The sequence below is a fragment of the Berghia stephanieae genome, chromosome 1 (genome assembly GCF_034508935.2).
Source record: "Berghia stephanieae isolate SIO BIC M18660-M18661 chromosome 1, UCSD_Bste_1.3, whole genome shotgun sequence".
NCBI lineage: Eukaryota > Metazoa > Mollusca > Gastropoda > Nudibranchia > Aeolidiidae > Berghia > Berghia stephanieae.
In genome coordinates, this window is record NC_088360.1 from 23,506,876 (window position 1) to 23,523,593 (window position 16,718).

The 16,718-nt window shown below is 38.2% G+C and overlaps 1 protein-coding gene across 3 annotated transcripts in view; it reads left to right on the forward strand.

Annotated features, from left to right (window-relative positions):
- The first annotated feature begins 3,570 nt into the window (after positions 1-3,570).
- LOC144970662 (uncharacterized) overlaps positions 3,571-16,718 on the forward strand; it is a 45,223-nt gene continuing 32,075 nt past the window's right edge. For 2 of the 3 annotated variants that reach the window (XM_078910524.1, XM_078910543.1), the window contains exons 1-2: positions 3,618-3,756; positions 15,491-15,601. In XM_078910524.1, the coding sequence (XP_078766650.1) occupies positions 15,503-15,601 (99 nt within the window). In that variant the 5' untranslated portion in view covers positions 3,618-3,756; positions 15,491-15,502. Of the gene's footprint in view, positions 3,757-15,490; positions 15,602-16,718 lie in introns of all 3 variants that reach the window. The other variant, XM_078910533.1, reaches the window with a different exon arrangement.

The window sequence follows — 16,718 nt, forward strand, 5'->3', positions numbered from 1 at the left end:
TTTATTTCTGTTTTGAATACATATATAATGATCTGTGACTGTAAGCGTTGGAATGTTTTCACATTCTTCATGGTATTGGTATCAGCTTTCAGAAAATGTATTATACGTGTATCTAACATGTCTATTTTATATTTTTAACAACAGCAAAAAACATTAACAAAATGGAGAAACTCAAATGTCTTCGTCCTCGTCCTCTCATGTCCAATGTATGCGTTGTTTGATACAAGCGAGGGTTCGCAGCGTAACACGCGTAGCCTACCCTTGTGAAGAATATTACAATTGTCCCAACTATCGGGAGCCACTGTGGTGTAATGGTAGCATGTCTGATAGGTATTCAGAAGGTCTGAGGTTCGATCCCCAGTCGAGGTCTACTGGATTTTTTTTTCTCGTATTTTTTCTTTCTTGCTTTGTCTGGCACATTTCATACACACTTGATCAGTTCTTTATCTTATACCGGTGCCTGCTCCTAAAGTTCGTAATTTGGTCTACACATTACTTTATACCATTGTACCTCGCATGTTATTCCGTGACTGAGAGGTTTTGCCATCGCATTGAGCATAATTCGATACATGAATATCATACTGCATTATATCCACTAAATGTCCTCAAGGCGCTATACAAGATGTCACAATCCGACAATAAAACTAAACATGAAGGACTAGCGAGACACGACGCTTGATTACAACCCTTTCCCCCCCCCCCCCCCTTCTTCTTCAGATTTGGTTTGAAAACGCGTTGAAAGGGACAGTGAATCCGTCTAGATTGTGAGTTTTACCAACAAATTAAACTATAAAATGTACGCGATTAGCTTTGGATATTTGCTTAGTTAACGGATGAAACTGAACACACTTCGACGAGATAATAATCACAAAGATTAAGATTCAATTAAGAAATCGTAGTGTTTTTATACACCTCCGTTGACAGTGTATCTTAACGGACCGTTTTTATACACCTCCGTCACGCATGCGCATCCCACCCAATTTCATCAGCGATATTGTGTTTCTGTATTTGGACATGCGAAAGTTATATAATTTGTGATATCTTTAGGATGTTTTTGTTAATAAATTGATATAAAAATATAATAATTTAAAAATCGAAATATAAAACCAGAAAATAGAAGTTGCATTGAAGGAAAAATATGTTTTAGAAAGACATAGTTGGGTAAATTTGAGAAAGACCCTATAAATCTGATCAAACTGAAAGTACTGGGTTCGATTCCCATTGTAGACATTAAAAAAAAAAGTTTACTTTACAGAGAAAGACATCATTTTTTTTTCTTTCTTTTTTTCTTTGGTTTGTTTTTGTGTTTTTTCAAAAACTTTTTAACATGTTGTTAAAAAACTTCGATTTTAATTTTCTAAAATTATTTATTTATTTGAGATCAGTTCTTTTTACTTTGATTTTAAATTATTGTTCTTATTCTTTAATTATTTCATTGTATAAACGTACACTATGGTAATCACTAAGCAGCGTGCTAAACTACAATCTAAAACTATTTAAACCTCATGGACGTATGCAGCAACATTTTCATTAATTTACGATCACCGCCAACGGAGGTGCATAAAAACGCCACCGAAATTAATAGAGCAGTATAATTAGGTGCCCCAAACGTAAACAATAACAAGTTGCTTGTGATTTTCGTTAGGGGCCGGAAAAATTTACGCACAATATAGGTCTCCCAATTTTGTGTTTGAGTTGTAGGCAATACACTTTCAGTATTGTAAATGTTTACATAAAATCTAACAGTTGCAGAAATAATAATATAAGACTAATTATTCTGAAAATCAGGCTCCGATAATTCTCGTTTTGTTCACACAGCGCAATAATTGCTTGGTCTAAAATAGATAGACTGGAAATTTGATAAATTTTACCTTTTGTTCCATAAATATCCATATTAGACATATTTGATGCATAATCGAGTATTTATGAATATGTGTTTCTTTTGCACCTAAAGCCAAATTTTAAAGGTTATTTTTTTCTATAATTTACATTGAAACTTGAGCTGTCAAGACAGAACATGTGGTTTGCCATGTGCTTCTTGACGTTTGTTTACGTTATGGGCACCTAATTACAAGTATGAGTGAATAGAAAAGTGCCAAGACAATAGAGAATGAAAATTTTCGCGGCGGTGGTGGGGTTGAACCTGCGACCTTATTGGTACGACAAACCGCTGGCAGGTGAGAGCGTGGCTCTACCGTGTGAGCTATCAACGAACACAAAAATATTCGTTTCAAATCAAAGTCATTACTAGATCCTCTCTCACCACTTCTTGAGACCGCGATTCGTTCGTACACCACCATCGCGAATAATTTTGCCCAGCAGTTAAGCTTAATAGCCAATATTCTCAACACAAACATTAAACATAGAAACGATTGAGACATTGAGTATGCTCCGTGTATGGGGTGAATTTTTAATTCAGAAAGTGAGTGGAGCAGGCACTAATGTTGGTAACAACAAGATATGAAGTGAATAGAAAAGTGCCAGAAGACATTTAGAGAATGAAAATTTTTTCGCGGCGGTGGTGGGTTTGAACTGCGACCTTATTGTACGACAACTCCGCCTGGCAGGTGAGAGCGTGGCTCTACGTGTGAGCTATCAACGAACAAAAAATATTCGTTCAAACTCAAGTCATTACTAGATCCCTCTCTCACCCACTTCTTGAGACCGCCGATTCGTTCGTACACACCATCGCGAATAATTTTGACCAGCAGTTAGCTTAATAGCCAATATTCTCAACACAAACATATAACATAGAAACGATTACAGTAAAGTTGCTGCCCCAAACGTAAACAATAACAAGTTGCTAGTGATTTCCGTTAGGGACCGGAATAATTTACGCACAATATAGGTCTCCCAATTTTGTAGTTTGAGTTGTAGGCAATACACTTTCAGTATTGTAAATATGTTTACATAAAATCTAACAGTTGCAGAAATAATAATATAAGACTAAATTATTCTGAAAATCAGGCTCCGAATAATTCTCGTTTTGTTCACACCAGCGCAATAATTTGCTCTGGTCTAAAAATAGATAGACTGTAAATTTTGATAAATTTTACCTTTTGTTCCATAAAATATCCATATCTAGACATTATTTGATACATGATCGAGTATTTATGAATATGTGTTTCTTTTGCCACCTAACAGCCAAATTTTAAAGGTTATTTTCTTTCTATTATTTACATTGGAACGTGAGCTGTCAAGACAGGAACATGTGGTTTGCCATGTGCTTCTCGACCTTTGTTTACGTTTGGGGCAGCAACTTTACTGTTCTATATTGCTTATCGACGAGTACTAGATTCGCAACCTGCTACAATAAACTCAATTTAACTATTTCCCATCCCAACAGGAAAATCCTAAAATGCGAGTAAATAATAATACGACGATATAGTATCGTAACCACTCATGGATTTTCTAAGTTAAACAGCTTTGTCGTCAAGAATGCATTAAGTCTATTAGCTCCAGCTAAAATTGTAAATTTTATTTACAAAAATATTGAATATTTTCTTACAGAAAACACGACAATAGAACATATTTTATAAGGCCCGATAATAACTTGTGAAAAAAATAACCAAACATCTAGGTAATCGTACATCAACGAATATGAACTGCTCAAGGGAGGGGTAACTCTGTAAGAATAATGCGCGTAAAAATAAAAACGGTAAATATTGCCACTCAGCAACGTTGATATTGAAATATATCTATCTCTTGTTTTTATCCCCTTTTTGGATTTCTTTTTCATCAAAATTAAATAAGCAGGTATAATAAATAAGCAAGTATAATATTTTTTGACCTTTTAAAGTTCAGGGCTCTCAATTGTCCTCAGATTTTAGACATTTTCAGTGGTTTACGCAGTTGATCTCTGATGACCGATGATCATTTCTTCAGTTCAGTTTCATCATGAATCATGTGCGACTCTCACTCTCACTGTCCATTGCCTCTGGAGTGGTTCTGATCTGTGAGCATTGGAGGGATCAGTTTTTGATATGGACCTGGTTCATGGCAGACTGTTAGCCTTGACCTGGATGCGTTTTTATTTTTTTCTTAAACTTCCCATAATAGTGCAGGGAGGTCACTAACTCTTAACTCGGGAGTTTAATAGAAATTCTAAATGTACCTCACACACTTGAAACCAATATCATATGAAAGAGCTGGCAACACAGATTACAAAACAGTTTGAATTTTGTTTCTATCTTGATAAGAAATGTAGTTACGGCAGTTCAAAGTCTGAAATTTCAGACCGATTTTTACCCCAAAATTACCATTGCAAAGTTGTGACCGAAAACGCGTGATGTTAATAAAAAATGGTTAAAACAGTCAATATGGAGTTCTTATCATATATTGTATACCAAAATGTCCGTCTTATCGAGGACAATGCATTTACATCAGGGCACTCACACCGGGCAGATTCACCCGCTCGCCACAGCCGAGTGTGTAGGCCATTGCTTTGCACGGCCCACACGCAGCTACACATCAAATTTACAAGCATGGATCACCGTAATCCCGGCATTGTGTTAGATGCAACTGCATTAATTAATTATGGTCTGTGTGTTGGGGTTGGGGGGGGGGGGGGTTAGGTGGTCTATAAGAGAGTGCACAATGCCTTTGTACTTAGTTTCGCAACGTATTATGTTAAGAATGTCAAGTCTTCAAAGAGAAGTAAAGTAAAAGAGAGGTGAGGAATATAGATAGATGGAAGAGATCGAGGCAGACGTACAGACACGCACACACACACACACACACGTGCGCACAGATAGATAGACAGAGAGAGAGAGAGAGAGAGAGAGATGATGTCGTGGTGGTTGTAGTACTAGTGGTAGTGATGAAGATGTGGTGGAGGTGGTTGTAGTAGTAGTGGTAATGATGATGATGTGGTGGTGGTGGTGGTTGTAGTAGTAGTGGTAACGATGATGATGTGGTGGTTGTTGGTTGTAGTAGTGGTGGTCGTGATGATGGTGTGGTGCTGGTTGTAGTAGCAGTGGTAGTAATGATGATGTGGTGGTTGTAGTATTAGTAGTAGTTGTAATCATGATGATATGGTGGTGATGTAGTAGTTGTGGTAGTGATAATGATGTGGTGTTGGTGGTTGTAGTAGTAGTGGTAGTGATGAAGATGTGATGGTGGTGGTTATAGTAGTTGTGGTAACGATGATGATGTGGTGGTGGTGTTGTAGTAGTTGTGGTCGTGATGATGATGTGGTGGTGGTGGTTGTAATAGCAGTGGTAGTGATGATGATGTGGTGGTGATGGGTAGTAGTAGTGGTAGTGATGATGAGGTGATGATTGTACTTGTAGTAGGAGTAGTGATGATGATAATGATGATGTGGTGGTGGTTGTAGTAGTGGTGGTAGTGATGATGATGTGGTAGTAGTAGTAGTAGTAGTAGTAGTAGTAGTAGTAGTAGTAGTAGTAGTAGTAGAAGTGCTGGTATGATGTGATGGTGGTTGTAGTTGTAGTAGTGGTAGTGATGATGATGTGGTGGTAGTGGCTGCAGTAGAAGTGGTAATGATGATGTCGTGGTGGTGGTTGTATTAGTAGTGGTAGTGATGATGATGATGTGGAGGTCGTGGTGGCGCTTGTAGTAGTGGTGGTAGTGATGATGTGGTGGTTATAGTAGTAGTGGTGACGATGATGTGGTGGTAGTGTTGGTGGTTGTAGTAGTAGTGATGATGATGTAGTGGTGGTGGTTGTAGTAGTAGTTGTAGTGATGATGATATGGTGGTGCTGTAGTAGTTGTGGTAGTGATAATGATGTGGTGTTGGTGGTTGTAGTAGTAGTGGTAGTGATGAAGATGTGATGGTGGTGGTTATAGTAGTAGTGGTAACGATGGTGATGTGGTGGTGGTGGTTGTAGTAGTTGTGGTCGTAATGATGATGTGGTGGTGGTTGTAGTAGTAGTAGTAGTGATGATGATGTAGTGGCGGTGTTTGTAGAAGTTGTGATAATTATGATAATGTGGTGGTGGTGATTGTAGTAGCAGTGGTAGTGATGATGATGCGGTGGTGATGGTGTAGTAGTGGTAGTGATGATGAGGTGATGATGGTGCTTGTAGTAGTAGTGATGATGATGATGATGTGTGGTGGTGGTTGTAGTAGTGGTGGTAGTGATGATGATGTGGTGGCGATGGTGTGGTAGTAGTAGTAGTAGTAGTGTAGTAGTAGTAGTAGTTAGGAGTAGTGTATTAGTAGTAGTAGTAGTAGTAGTTAGTTAGTATTAGTATATAGTAGTATAGTAGTAGTATAGTAGTAGTAGTTAGTAGTAGGTGTAGTAGTATAGGGATAGTTTAGTAGTTAGTTAGTGTAGTGATGTAGTAGTAGTTAAGTAGTAGTATATTAGTAGTAGTAGTAGTAGTAGTTAGTAGTAGTAGTAGTAGAAGTAGTAGTAGTAGTAGTGTGTAGTAGTTAGTAGAGTAGTAGTTAGTAGTAGTAGTATAGTTAGTAGTAGTAGTATAGTAGTAGTAGTAGTAGTAGTATAGTAGTAGTAGTAGTAGTAGTAGTAGTATATGTAGTAGTTAGTTAGTAGTAGTAGTAGTAGTAGTAGTATAGTAGTAGTAGTAGTTAGTAGTAGTAGTAGTAGTAGTAGTAGTTAGTGAGTAGTAGTAGTAGTAGTATAGTAGTAGTAGTAGTAGTAGTTAGTAGTAGTAGTAGTAGTAGTATAGTTTAGTTAGTAGTAGTAGTAGTAGTAGTAGTAGTAGTAGTAGTAGTAGTAGTAGTATAGTAGTAGTAGTAGTAGTAGTAGTAGTAGTAGTAGTAGTAGTATAGTAGTAGTAGTAGTAGTAGTAGTATAGTAGTAGTAGTAGTTAGTAGTAGTAGTAGTAGTAGTATTAGTAGTAGTAGTAGTAGTAGTAGTAGTAGTAGTATAGTAGTAGTAGTAGTAGTAGTTAGTAGTAGTATAGTAGTAGTAGTAGTAGTAGTAGTAGTAGTAGTAGTAGTAGTATAGTAGTAGTAGTAGTAGTAGTAGTAGTAGTAGTAGTAGATAGTAGTAGTAGTAGTATGTAGTAGTAGTAGTAGTAGTAGTAGTAGTAGTAGTATAGTATAGTAGTAGTAGTAGTAGTAGTAGTAGTAGATAGTAGTATATTAGTGAGTAGTAGTAGTAGTAGTAGTATGTTGTAGTAAGAGTAGTTTCACTACTAGTGTATAATAGTAGTAGTAGTAGTAGTAGTAGAGTAGTAGTAGTAGTAGTAGTAGTAGTAGTAGTAGTAGTAGTAGTATAGTAGTATATGTAGTAGTATAGTAGTAGTATGTAGAGTAGGTATGTAGTAGTAGTAGTAGTAGTATAGTATAGAGTTAGTAGTAGTAGTAGTAGAGTTTAGTAGTAGTTAGTAGTAGTAGTAGTATAGTTTAGTAGTAGTATAGTAGTAGTAGTAGTAGTAGTAGTAGTAGTAGTAGTAGTAGTAGTAGTGTGATGCCAAAACTCCGGTTTCACCGGAAAAAACTCCGGTCTGGAGCCAAAAATTCCGGGCTCCGGGCAACTACCGTCAAATTCCGGTGAGGTCAATTTGTTCCAAGGATACCCCCCCCCCCCTTTCCAACCACCACACATCATCATCACTGCCACTTGTATTACAACCATCATCACTACCACTACTACTGCAATCACCACCACCACATCATCATCACTACCACTACTACATACCACCACACCACATCATCATCAGTAACACAATACTACTACACAATCACCACCACCACATCATCATCACTACCACAACTACCATCACTATTACAACCACCACCACCACATCATCATCACTACCACTACTACTGCAATCACCACCACCACATCATCATCACTACCACTACTACTGCAACCACCACCACCACATCATCATCACTGCAACTACCACAACTACTACAGCCACCACAATCACATCATCATCACTACCACTACTACTGCAACCACCACCACCACCACATCATCATCACTGCAACTACTACAACCACCACTACCACATCATCATCAATACCACTACTACTACAACAACTACCAGCATCACATTATCTTTACAGCTACTACTACAACACCACTAACACATCATCACGACCTCTACTACTACAACCACAACCATATCATCACTACCACTACTACTACAACCACCATTACATCGTCATTACCACTACTACTACAACCACCACCACCACCACCACATCATCACTACTACTACAACCACCACCACCACATCATCACTACAACTATCACTACTACTACAACCACCACCACCACATCATCATTACCACTACTACTACAACCACCACCACCACATCATCACTGCAACTACCACTACTACTACAACCACCACCATCACATCATCATCACTACCACTACTACTACAACCACCACCACCACCACATCATCACTACCACTACTACTATAACCGCCACCATCATCACTACCACTACTACTACTATAACCACCACCACCACCACATCATCACTACCACTACTACAACCACCACTGCATCATCATTACCACTGCTACTACAACCACCACCACCACATCATCACCACCACTACTACTACAACAACAACCACCAAATCATCAATCACTACTACTACAACCACCACCACCACATCATCATTACCACTACTACTACAACCACCACCACATCATGATTACCACTACTACTACTACAACCACCACTACCAGTTCATCATCACTACCATTTGTACTACAACCATCATCACCACCACATCATCATCACTACCACCACTACTACAACCACCACCACATCATTATCACTACCACTACTACTGCAAGCACCACCACCACCCCATCTTCATCACTACCACCACTGCTACTACTACAACTACCACCACCACCGCGACATCGTCATCAGTACCACTACTACTACAACCACCACCACCACATCATCACTACTACTACTACTACTACAACCACCACCACCACATCATCATCACTACCACTACTACTACAACCACCACTACACATTATCATCACTACCACTACTACTACTACAACCACCCACACCACATCACTCATCAATACCACTACTACTACAACAACTACCAGCATCACATCATCTTTACAGCTACTACTACAACACCACTACCACATCATCACACCTCTACTACTACAACCACCACCACCACATCATCACTACCACTACTACTACAACCACCACCACCACATCATCACTACAACTATCACTACTACTACAACCACCACCACCACATCATCACTACCACTACTACTACAACCACCACCACCACATCATCACTACCACTACTACTGCAAGCACCACCACCACCTCATCTTCATCACTACCACCACTGCTACTACTACAACTACCACCACCACCGCCACATCGTCATCAGTACCACTGCTACTACAACCACCACCACCACATCATCACAACTACTACTACTACTACTACAACCACCACCACCACATCATCATCACTACCACTACTACTACAACCACCACCACCACCACATCATCACTACCACTACAGCCACCACCATCATCACTACCACTACTAATACTATAACCACCACCACCACATCATCACTACCACTACTACATCCACCACAACCACCACTGCATCATCATTACCACTGCTACTACAACCACTACTACTACTACAACAACCACCACCACATCATCATCACCACCACTACTACTACAACAATCACCACCACATCATCAACCACTACTACGACAACCACCACCACCACATCATCATTACCACTACTACTACAACCACCACCACATCATCATTACCACTACTACTACAACAACCACCACATCATGATTACCACTACTACTACTACTACAACCACCACTACCAGTTCATCATCACTACCATTTGTACTACAACCATCATCACCACCACATCATCATCACTACCACCACATCATTATCACTACCACTACTACTGCAAGCACCACCACCACCTCATCTTCATCACTACCACCACTGCTACTACTACAACTACCACCACCACCGCCACATCGTCATCAGTACCACTGCTACTACAACCACCACCACCACATCATCACAACTACTACTACTACTACTACAACCACCACCACCACATCATCATCACTACCACTACTACTACAACCACCACTACCACATTATCATCACTACCACTACTACTACAACCACCACTACCACATTATCATCACTACCATTTGTACTACAACCACCATCACCACCACATCAACATCACTACAACCACCACCACATTATTATCATCACGACCACAACTACTACAACCACTATACCACCACCACATCATCAGCACTACAACTACTTCTACAACAACAACCACTATCACATCTTCATCATTACTACCACTACTACAATAACCACCAACACCACATCATCCTCACTACCACCAGTACTACAATCTCTACCATTAGGTTTTGGCGCTTTACTTCATTTGAAACCAACATAAGTGCCTGCTCCACTCACTTTTCTGAATTAAAAATTCACCCATACACCGGAGCATACTCAATGTCTCAATCGTTTCTATGTTATATGTTTGTGATGAGAATATTGGCTATTAAGCTTAACTGCTGGTCAAAATTACTTCGCGATGGTGGCGAACGAATCGGCGATCTCAAGAAGTGGGTGAGAGAGGGATCTAGAAATGACTTTGGGTTTGAAACGAATATTTTTGTGTTCGTGGATAGCTCACACGGTAGAGCCACGCTCTCACCTGCCAGGCGGAGTTGTCGTACCAATAAGGTCGCAGGTTCAAACCCCACCACCGCCGCGGAAAAAAAAAATTTTTATTCTCTATTGTCTTCTGGCACTTTTCTACTCACTTCATATCTTGTTGTTACCAACATAAGTGCCTGCTCCACTCACTTTTCTGAATTAAAAATTCACCCCATACACCGGAGCATACTCAATGTCTCAATCGTTTCTATGTTATATGTTTGTGATGAGAATATTGGCTATTAAGCTTAACTGCTGGTCAAAATTACTTCGCGATGGTGGCGAACGAATCGGCGATCTCAAGAAGTGGGTGAGAGAGGGATCTAGAATGACTTTGGGTTTGAAACGAATATTTTTGTGTTCGTGGATAGCTCACACGGTAGAGCCACGCTCTCACCTGCCAGGCGGAGTTGTCGTACCAATAAGGTCGCAGGTTCAAACCCCACCACCGCCGCGAAAAAAAAAAAAAATTTTTATTCTCTATTGTCTTCTGGCACTTTTCTACTCACTTCATATCTTGTCATTTGAAATAAGGAAACTTTGGGATTGTATTTGGCAATGTGTTTATGTATCATAATATAATTCTAATCTGTTATCTATTTAGAACTATACAATATGTAAACACAATGCCAAATACCATTCCAATTCCTTTTTCTTGTGTGCGGAAATTCCTCTTTCGGCATTGAAATTCCTACGAGTGGTGTCTGAAACTCCTGTGAGCCAAATTTAAAGTTGGCGTCTCTGAGTAGTAGTAGTAGTAGTAGTAGTAGTAGTAGTAGTAGTAGTAGTAGTGCTGGTATGATGTGGTGGTGTTTGTAGTTGTAGTAGTGATAGTGATGATGATGTGGTGGTAGTGGCGCATTAGAAGTGGTAATGACGATGTCATGGTGGTGGTTGTATTAGTAGTGGTAGAAATGATGATGATGTGGAGGTTGTGGTGGCGCTTGTAGTAGTGGTGGTAGTGATGATGTGGTGGTTGTAGTAGTAGTGGTGACGATGATAAAGGTGGTGGTGTTCGTGGTTGTAGTAGTAGTGATGATGATGTAGTGGTGGTGGTTGTAGTAGTAGTAGTTAGTAGTAGTGATGATGATGATATGCTGGTGGTGGTGTAGTTGTGGTAGTGATAATTATGTGGTGTTGGTGGCTCTAGTAGTAGTGGTTGTGATGATGAGGTAGTGGTGGTTGTAGAAGTAGAGGTAGTGATGATGATGTGGTGGTAGTGGTTGCAGTAGTGGTGGTGGTTGTTGTAATAGTGGTGGCAGTGATGGCTGTAGTAGTACTGGTAGTGATGATAATCCGGTGGTGGTGTAGTGGCAATGATAATGATGTGGTTTTGGTGGATGTAGTAGTAAAGGTAGTGATGATGATGTAGTGGTGGTGGTTGTAGTAGTTGTGGTATTGATGATATGGTGATGGTGGTTGTAGTAGTAGTGGAAGCGATGATGAGGTGGTCGGAAAGGAGGGGGGGGGGGGGGTATTCTTGGAACAAATTGACCTCACCGGAATTTGAGGGAGGTTGCCTGTAACCCGGAATTTTTTGCTCCAGACCGAAGTTTTGGCAACACTGAATATGACTAAGTATGCCACCCCCCCCCCCCCCCTTCTCTCCATCTCTCTTCCTCTCTCACTTTCCTTCTCTTCGTGTACTACTAAGTATAATCTGCGCTTGAATCCGGCACTCAGTACATTTCAATGAAAGAATTTATTAAACAATGATCCACAAGCTGTTAAGATATTGTAATATCTTATACTATTATATTACTTCTATCACTAGATATCATCCCCAAGTCTGGATAAGGATATAGATGAGGATAAAGAAATATATCTGAATAGCCATGACTTGAAAAGTGGATTTGTTATTATTAGTTATTTAAAACTTTTTAAAAACAAATAATTCGATGTATGTCCAATAATTTATACGAGAGAACCAATTTAAAACTGAAACAAAGCAACACACTGGTCAATCAAATCTTGAACCGACACATAATCATAAGCACTACGCCATTACTGTTCATAAAGAATGCCTTGGACTAGTGAAACAAGCGAACGAATCACAATGCCATTATTCCTGTTTACAATTAATAAATAAATCGAACAAAGTATTAATGCAGAACTAATCCGAAGTGGTTTGAAGACTTGTACTTGAACACAATATTATAATCCACATCTATGATTGTAATCCATGAATTAAACTTTAATTGTTTAAAACAAACAGATGCAACACGATAAGCATGGAACTGTTGAATGAATAGCATATTGAATCTCGCGCTAAACACACACACATACAGCCACGTAATGAACACGCAATACCGGATGGCCTATACGGCAGTCAGCAATACGCGAGGGAAGCTGCCTGAGTGTGTGGTAGCCTTGATTTACATTAATAAAGAGGAAGATAAACATTTCAAATTAACACATTATTACAATTACATAATATGACGCAAATGTTACATAATCAAAAACTCGGCTAGACGTAAGAAAGAATTTGCTCTATCACTTTTGGATTTATCCCCAATATCTCACTGAAACAATTGCAAATAATTACCCTCTTTTAATTAATGCATAGAGAATACGAAAGGGTTTGAGAGTATTTAAATGAAAAGATATAAACATGTTGTGTAATGACATAATGAGTTTATTTTTACCTATGGCAATTTAATTGCATATAAATAAAATGGTAGATTGAAAAAGTTCAAATAAATTGAAACAGATTCCCTATTTTAATTAGAAGGAAAGTTCTGGCTTTTAATACTTTAAAAAATTCTGCTGAACCACTTTGGGTTTATTGCTATTACATCATTTGAACTGGCAATTAATATAATTTTATCCCCCCCCCTTCTCTCTCAATGTATGGGGGTGTCAAAACTAATAGAACTTCTTACCATAATAATTATTAAGGCTAAGGCCTTTAAAATATGGATACCAATGATAAACATATCTAAACATATGGGAAAGAAACTTGATGACTTGATGGCAAAGTAAAATAAAATAAAATTAAAGCAATTGGTATTTTTAAAATATCGATATTATTAATATCGGATTTCACAAGGAGAAGAAATATATGAACTTTTAAAACAAAAACTATAAAATGCCTATAAATAAAGTTGGAAATGGTGTATTCAAAATAAAAACATAGTAAATAATAGTACTGAAAATATTATGGACTAAAATTAAAATAATACATAACTAAATTTAAAATATCGATATGAATATCGATATCGTCCGGCAGCCATGATGAGAAGATAATGTAAACAAGGCATTTCGGCGCAGAGTTAAAAGGTGTCTGCGCATCGATATAGAACCCATGAAATTTGGCATGAATAAAGTTTAGATGTTATTCTAAAAACAAGCGTTTAAATTTAAAAAACACACGCGGTAAATAAAAAAATAAATGCATTTGAAAATTGCCAAATTTTAACTTCATCTAACTTCTGGAATTATTAATGGATTTTTCCATAATTGGCACCATTTAAAAGTAAATTGAAAGACGAAAATAATGATACCAAAATATCTGCGATATTCCTCTTTATAACGAAGTTATGCATCTTAAATTGAACCCCCCAAAACGCGAACGGCAATTTCCAGTCACAACTTTCCTATGGGCGAGTTGGGTCAAAATTTGACTGCCACTGCTGCTGCTCACTAAACTGCCTACTCTAACACTTGCTGCTGTCTCTTCTATTTCTCTTCCCCTATTTCACTAATCTCTTCCCCTATTTCACTAATCACTATTTCTGTTTTCCAACTTTCTTTCTATTTTTGTCTTACTTAATAATGATAAATGAGATTATTTGGTTTTGTACTGCCGGGCCAGAGTCGTCTGAGTCTGTCTTGGAGTTGGAGAGAAAGAGTCAAATGTATAATAATAATAGAGTAATAGTATAGTGTTTTGGGATATATGATATTTGTTCGTGAAAATCATCTCTCTGTTTCATGTACTGCTTTATTTCTGTTTTGAATACATATATAATGATCTGTAACTGTAAGCGTTGGAATGTTTTTGCATTCTTCATGGTATTGGTATCAACTTTCAGAAAATGTATTATACGTGTATCTAATATTAATATGCAACAAAAAAAAACCCAACAAAAACCCAGAAAATCAACATCAGCTATGTAAGTGTAAGTTGTGAGGATGGTAAAATAAAAGGTCATTATCATAGCAACATAGAAACGTTTATAGTTAGCTGACATATTAATATTAATGACAACTAAAAATTCATGAAACTAGTCATGATGTGGTGATGTCATGTTTAAGAATTCCAGAAAAGTTGACACTAGGGACTGACTGTCTTTGATTTTGATGGTGTAAATAATGGCTGATTAAGCAGGATTAATTTTTAAACTACTGAAAGATTTAAGCTGGCTGGCTTTGTTATTGTTTGTTGTATACACAGCCGGTATCACCTGCATTATCTGGGAAACTAATATTTACAATCAGAGCAAAGGATGTGTTTAAAAAAGAAAAATAATAAAATAATGAGGGCATTCTTTCATCAACAAGAGAAAGGTAGTCCTTCATTGCTGTAAGGCCCATATAATTGAATTTCAACCAATGTTGAATGGACAATAACGATTGCTTGGTACCCTTTAAATAGGATGTTAATCTATTGCAAAATACTTTCTATCTGATCTTAACTGCACCCAGGTTTGATACCACTGCCCTTGCTGATAAAGCGAGTATTCTAGAAACTGGAAACCACCCCCCTCCCCCTTTGCACCCCTAGTTCATCTCTAGCTATTATGGAGGCCTGCTGATTTATTTGTGGTCTAATTAGTGCCTTTAATATGATATTCCTGTATTGATCAGTGACCAAACAGAATGGATGACTTTGACCAGACACAGGCCATCGTGTTGGAAGGTCTGGATGAAGACGATGATGCGACTGATGATCTTGATCCTGATGAAGAAAAGAAACCAGTATGTACAGAGTGTTTTTTAAAATAATCAAAATTATCATGCAATATTTCAAAATAGAAAATCAATAGAAAATACCAGCTGGGACCGATGTTTATATGGATCATCAAGTGTTTTTTTTTCTCATGATTTACAAGTGCTCAAAGTGGCAGCCATTGCCTCTAAGGGCAACATCAAGCTGATTTGAGAATTCCTCTTTTTAAACAGGCTTTTGGGTACACAATCCACTGTGTTGTTTGTATTTGTTTTTCTATCTTCCGTCTCGTTGATTTTCACTGGAAGTGGTGGAGTAAAAATTGTCTACAACATATCACAATGAATGGGGGATTTGGCAGGCCCAGGCAGAGGGCTCGGTCTTTAACTCTGCTCTTACCAATCCACCGCCAAGGCATGATTTTATTGGGATAAGCCCCGAGCTGCCAATGGGGCAGTGCTCGACTACAGGGATTACGTAGCTACAGCGTTCATATTTTCTGGGTGGGGATCCTGACCTCCCATAGTGGGCATAGTACATGCTGTGTCTTCTATCCCCCCTTACCCGTTTTCCAATTGTTTCCTATTGTTATCTTGGAATGAGATTACTTAGTTTTGTCCTGACCCTGGCCGGAGTTCAGTGAACTTAGTTTTGTCCTTACCCTGGCCGGAGTTCCTTGACTGGGAGGGAAACAGTCGAATGTATAGTTATAGTTTTGGGAGATGATATTTTTTTCCTTGTAAATCATCTCTCTGTTATGCATTGTATTATGTTTAGTTTACATATTATATTATATGATTTGTAAACATTTGAGTGTATTCCTCTTAGTTGGGACCTGTGCTTGTATCTGGACGAGACTTTTAGGTAATCTCAAATTAAGTACTCTGACGGTGTGCTCTTGGAATCTACATCTGTTCCCTATTTGAACCAATTCCCCTTTGTCTCACCTGGCCTTTCTTTTCTTTTGTGCTTTAATAATTTAATTGTAATTCTAGAACTTTTTACTATCCCATTTTTCCTTTTTACTGGCGCTGATATGACCTTAATGTGTTGCAAGCGCTGTAAAACCCTTAAAAACAAACAAAACAAAACGTTCATATTTTTTAGAACAAATCTATTGAATTGATTCGTTACGATGCTTGAGAT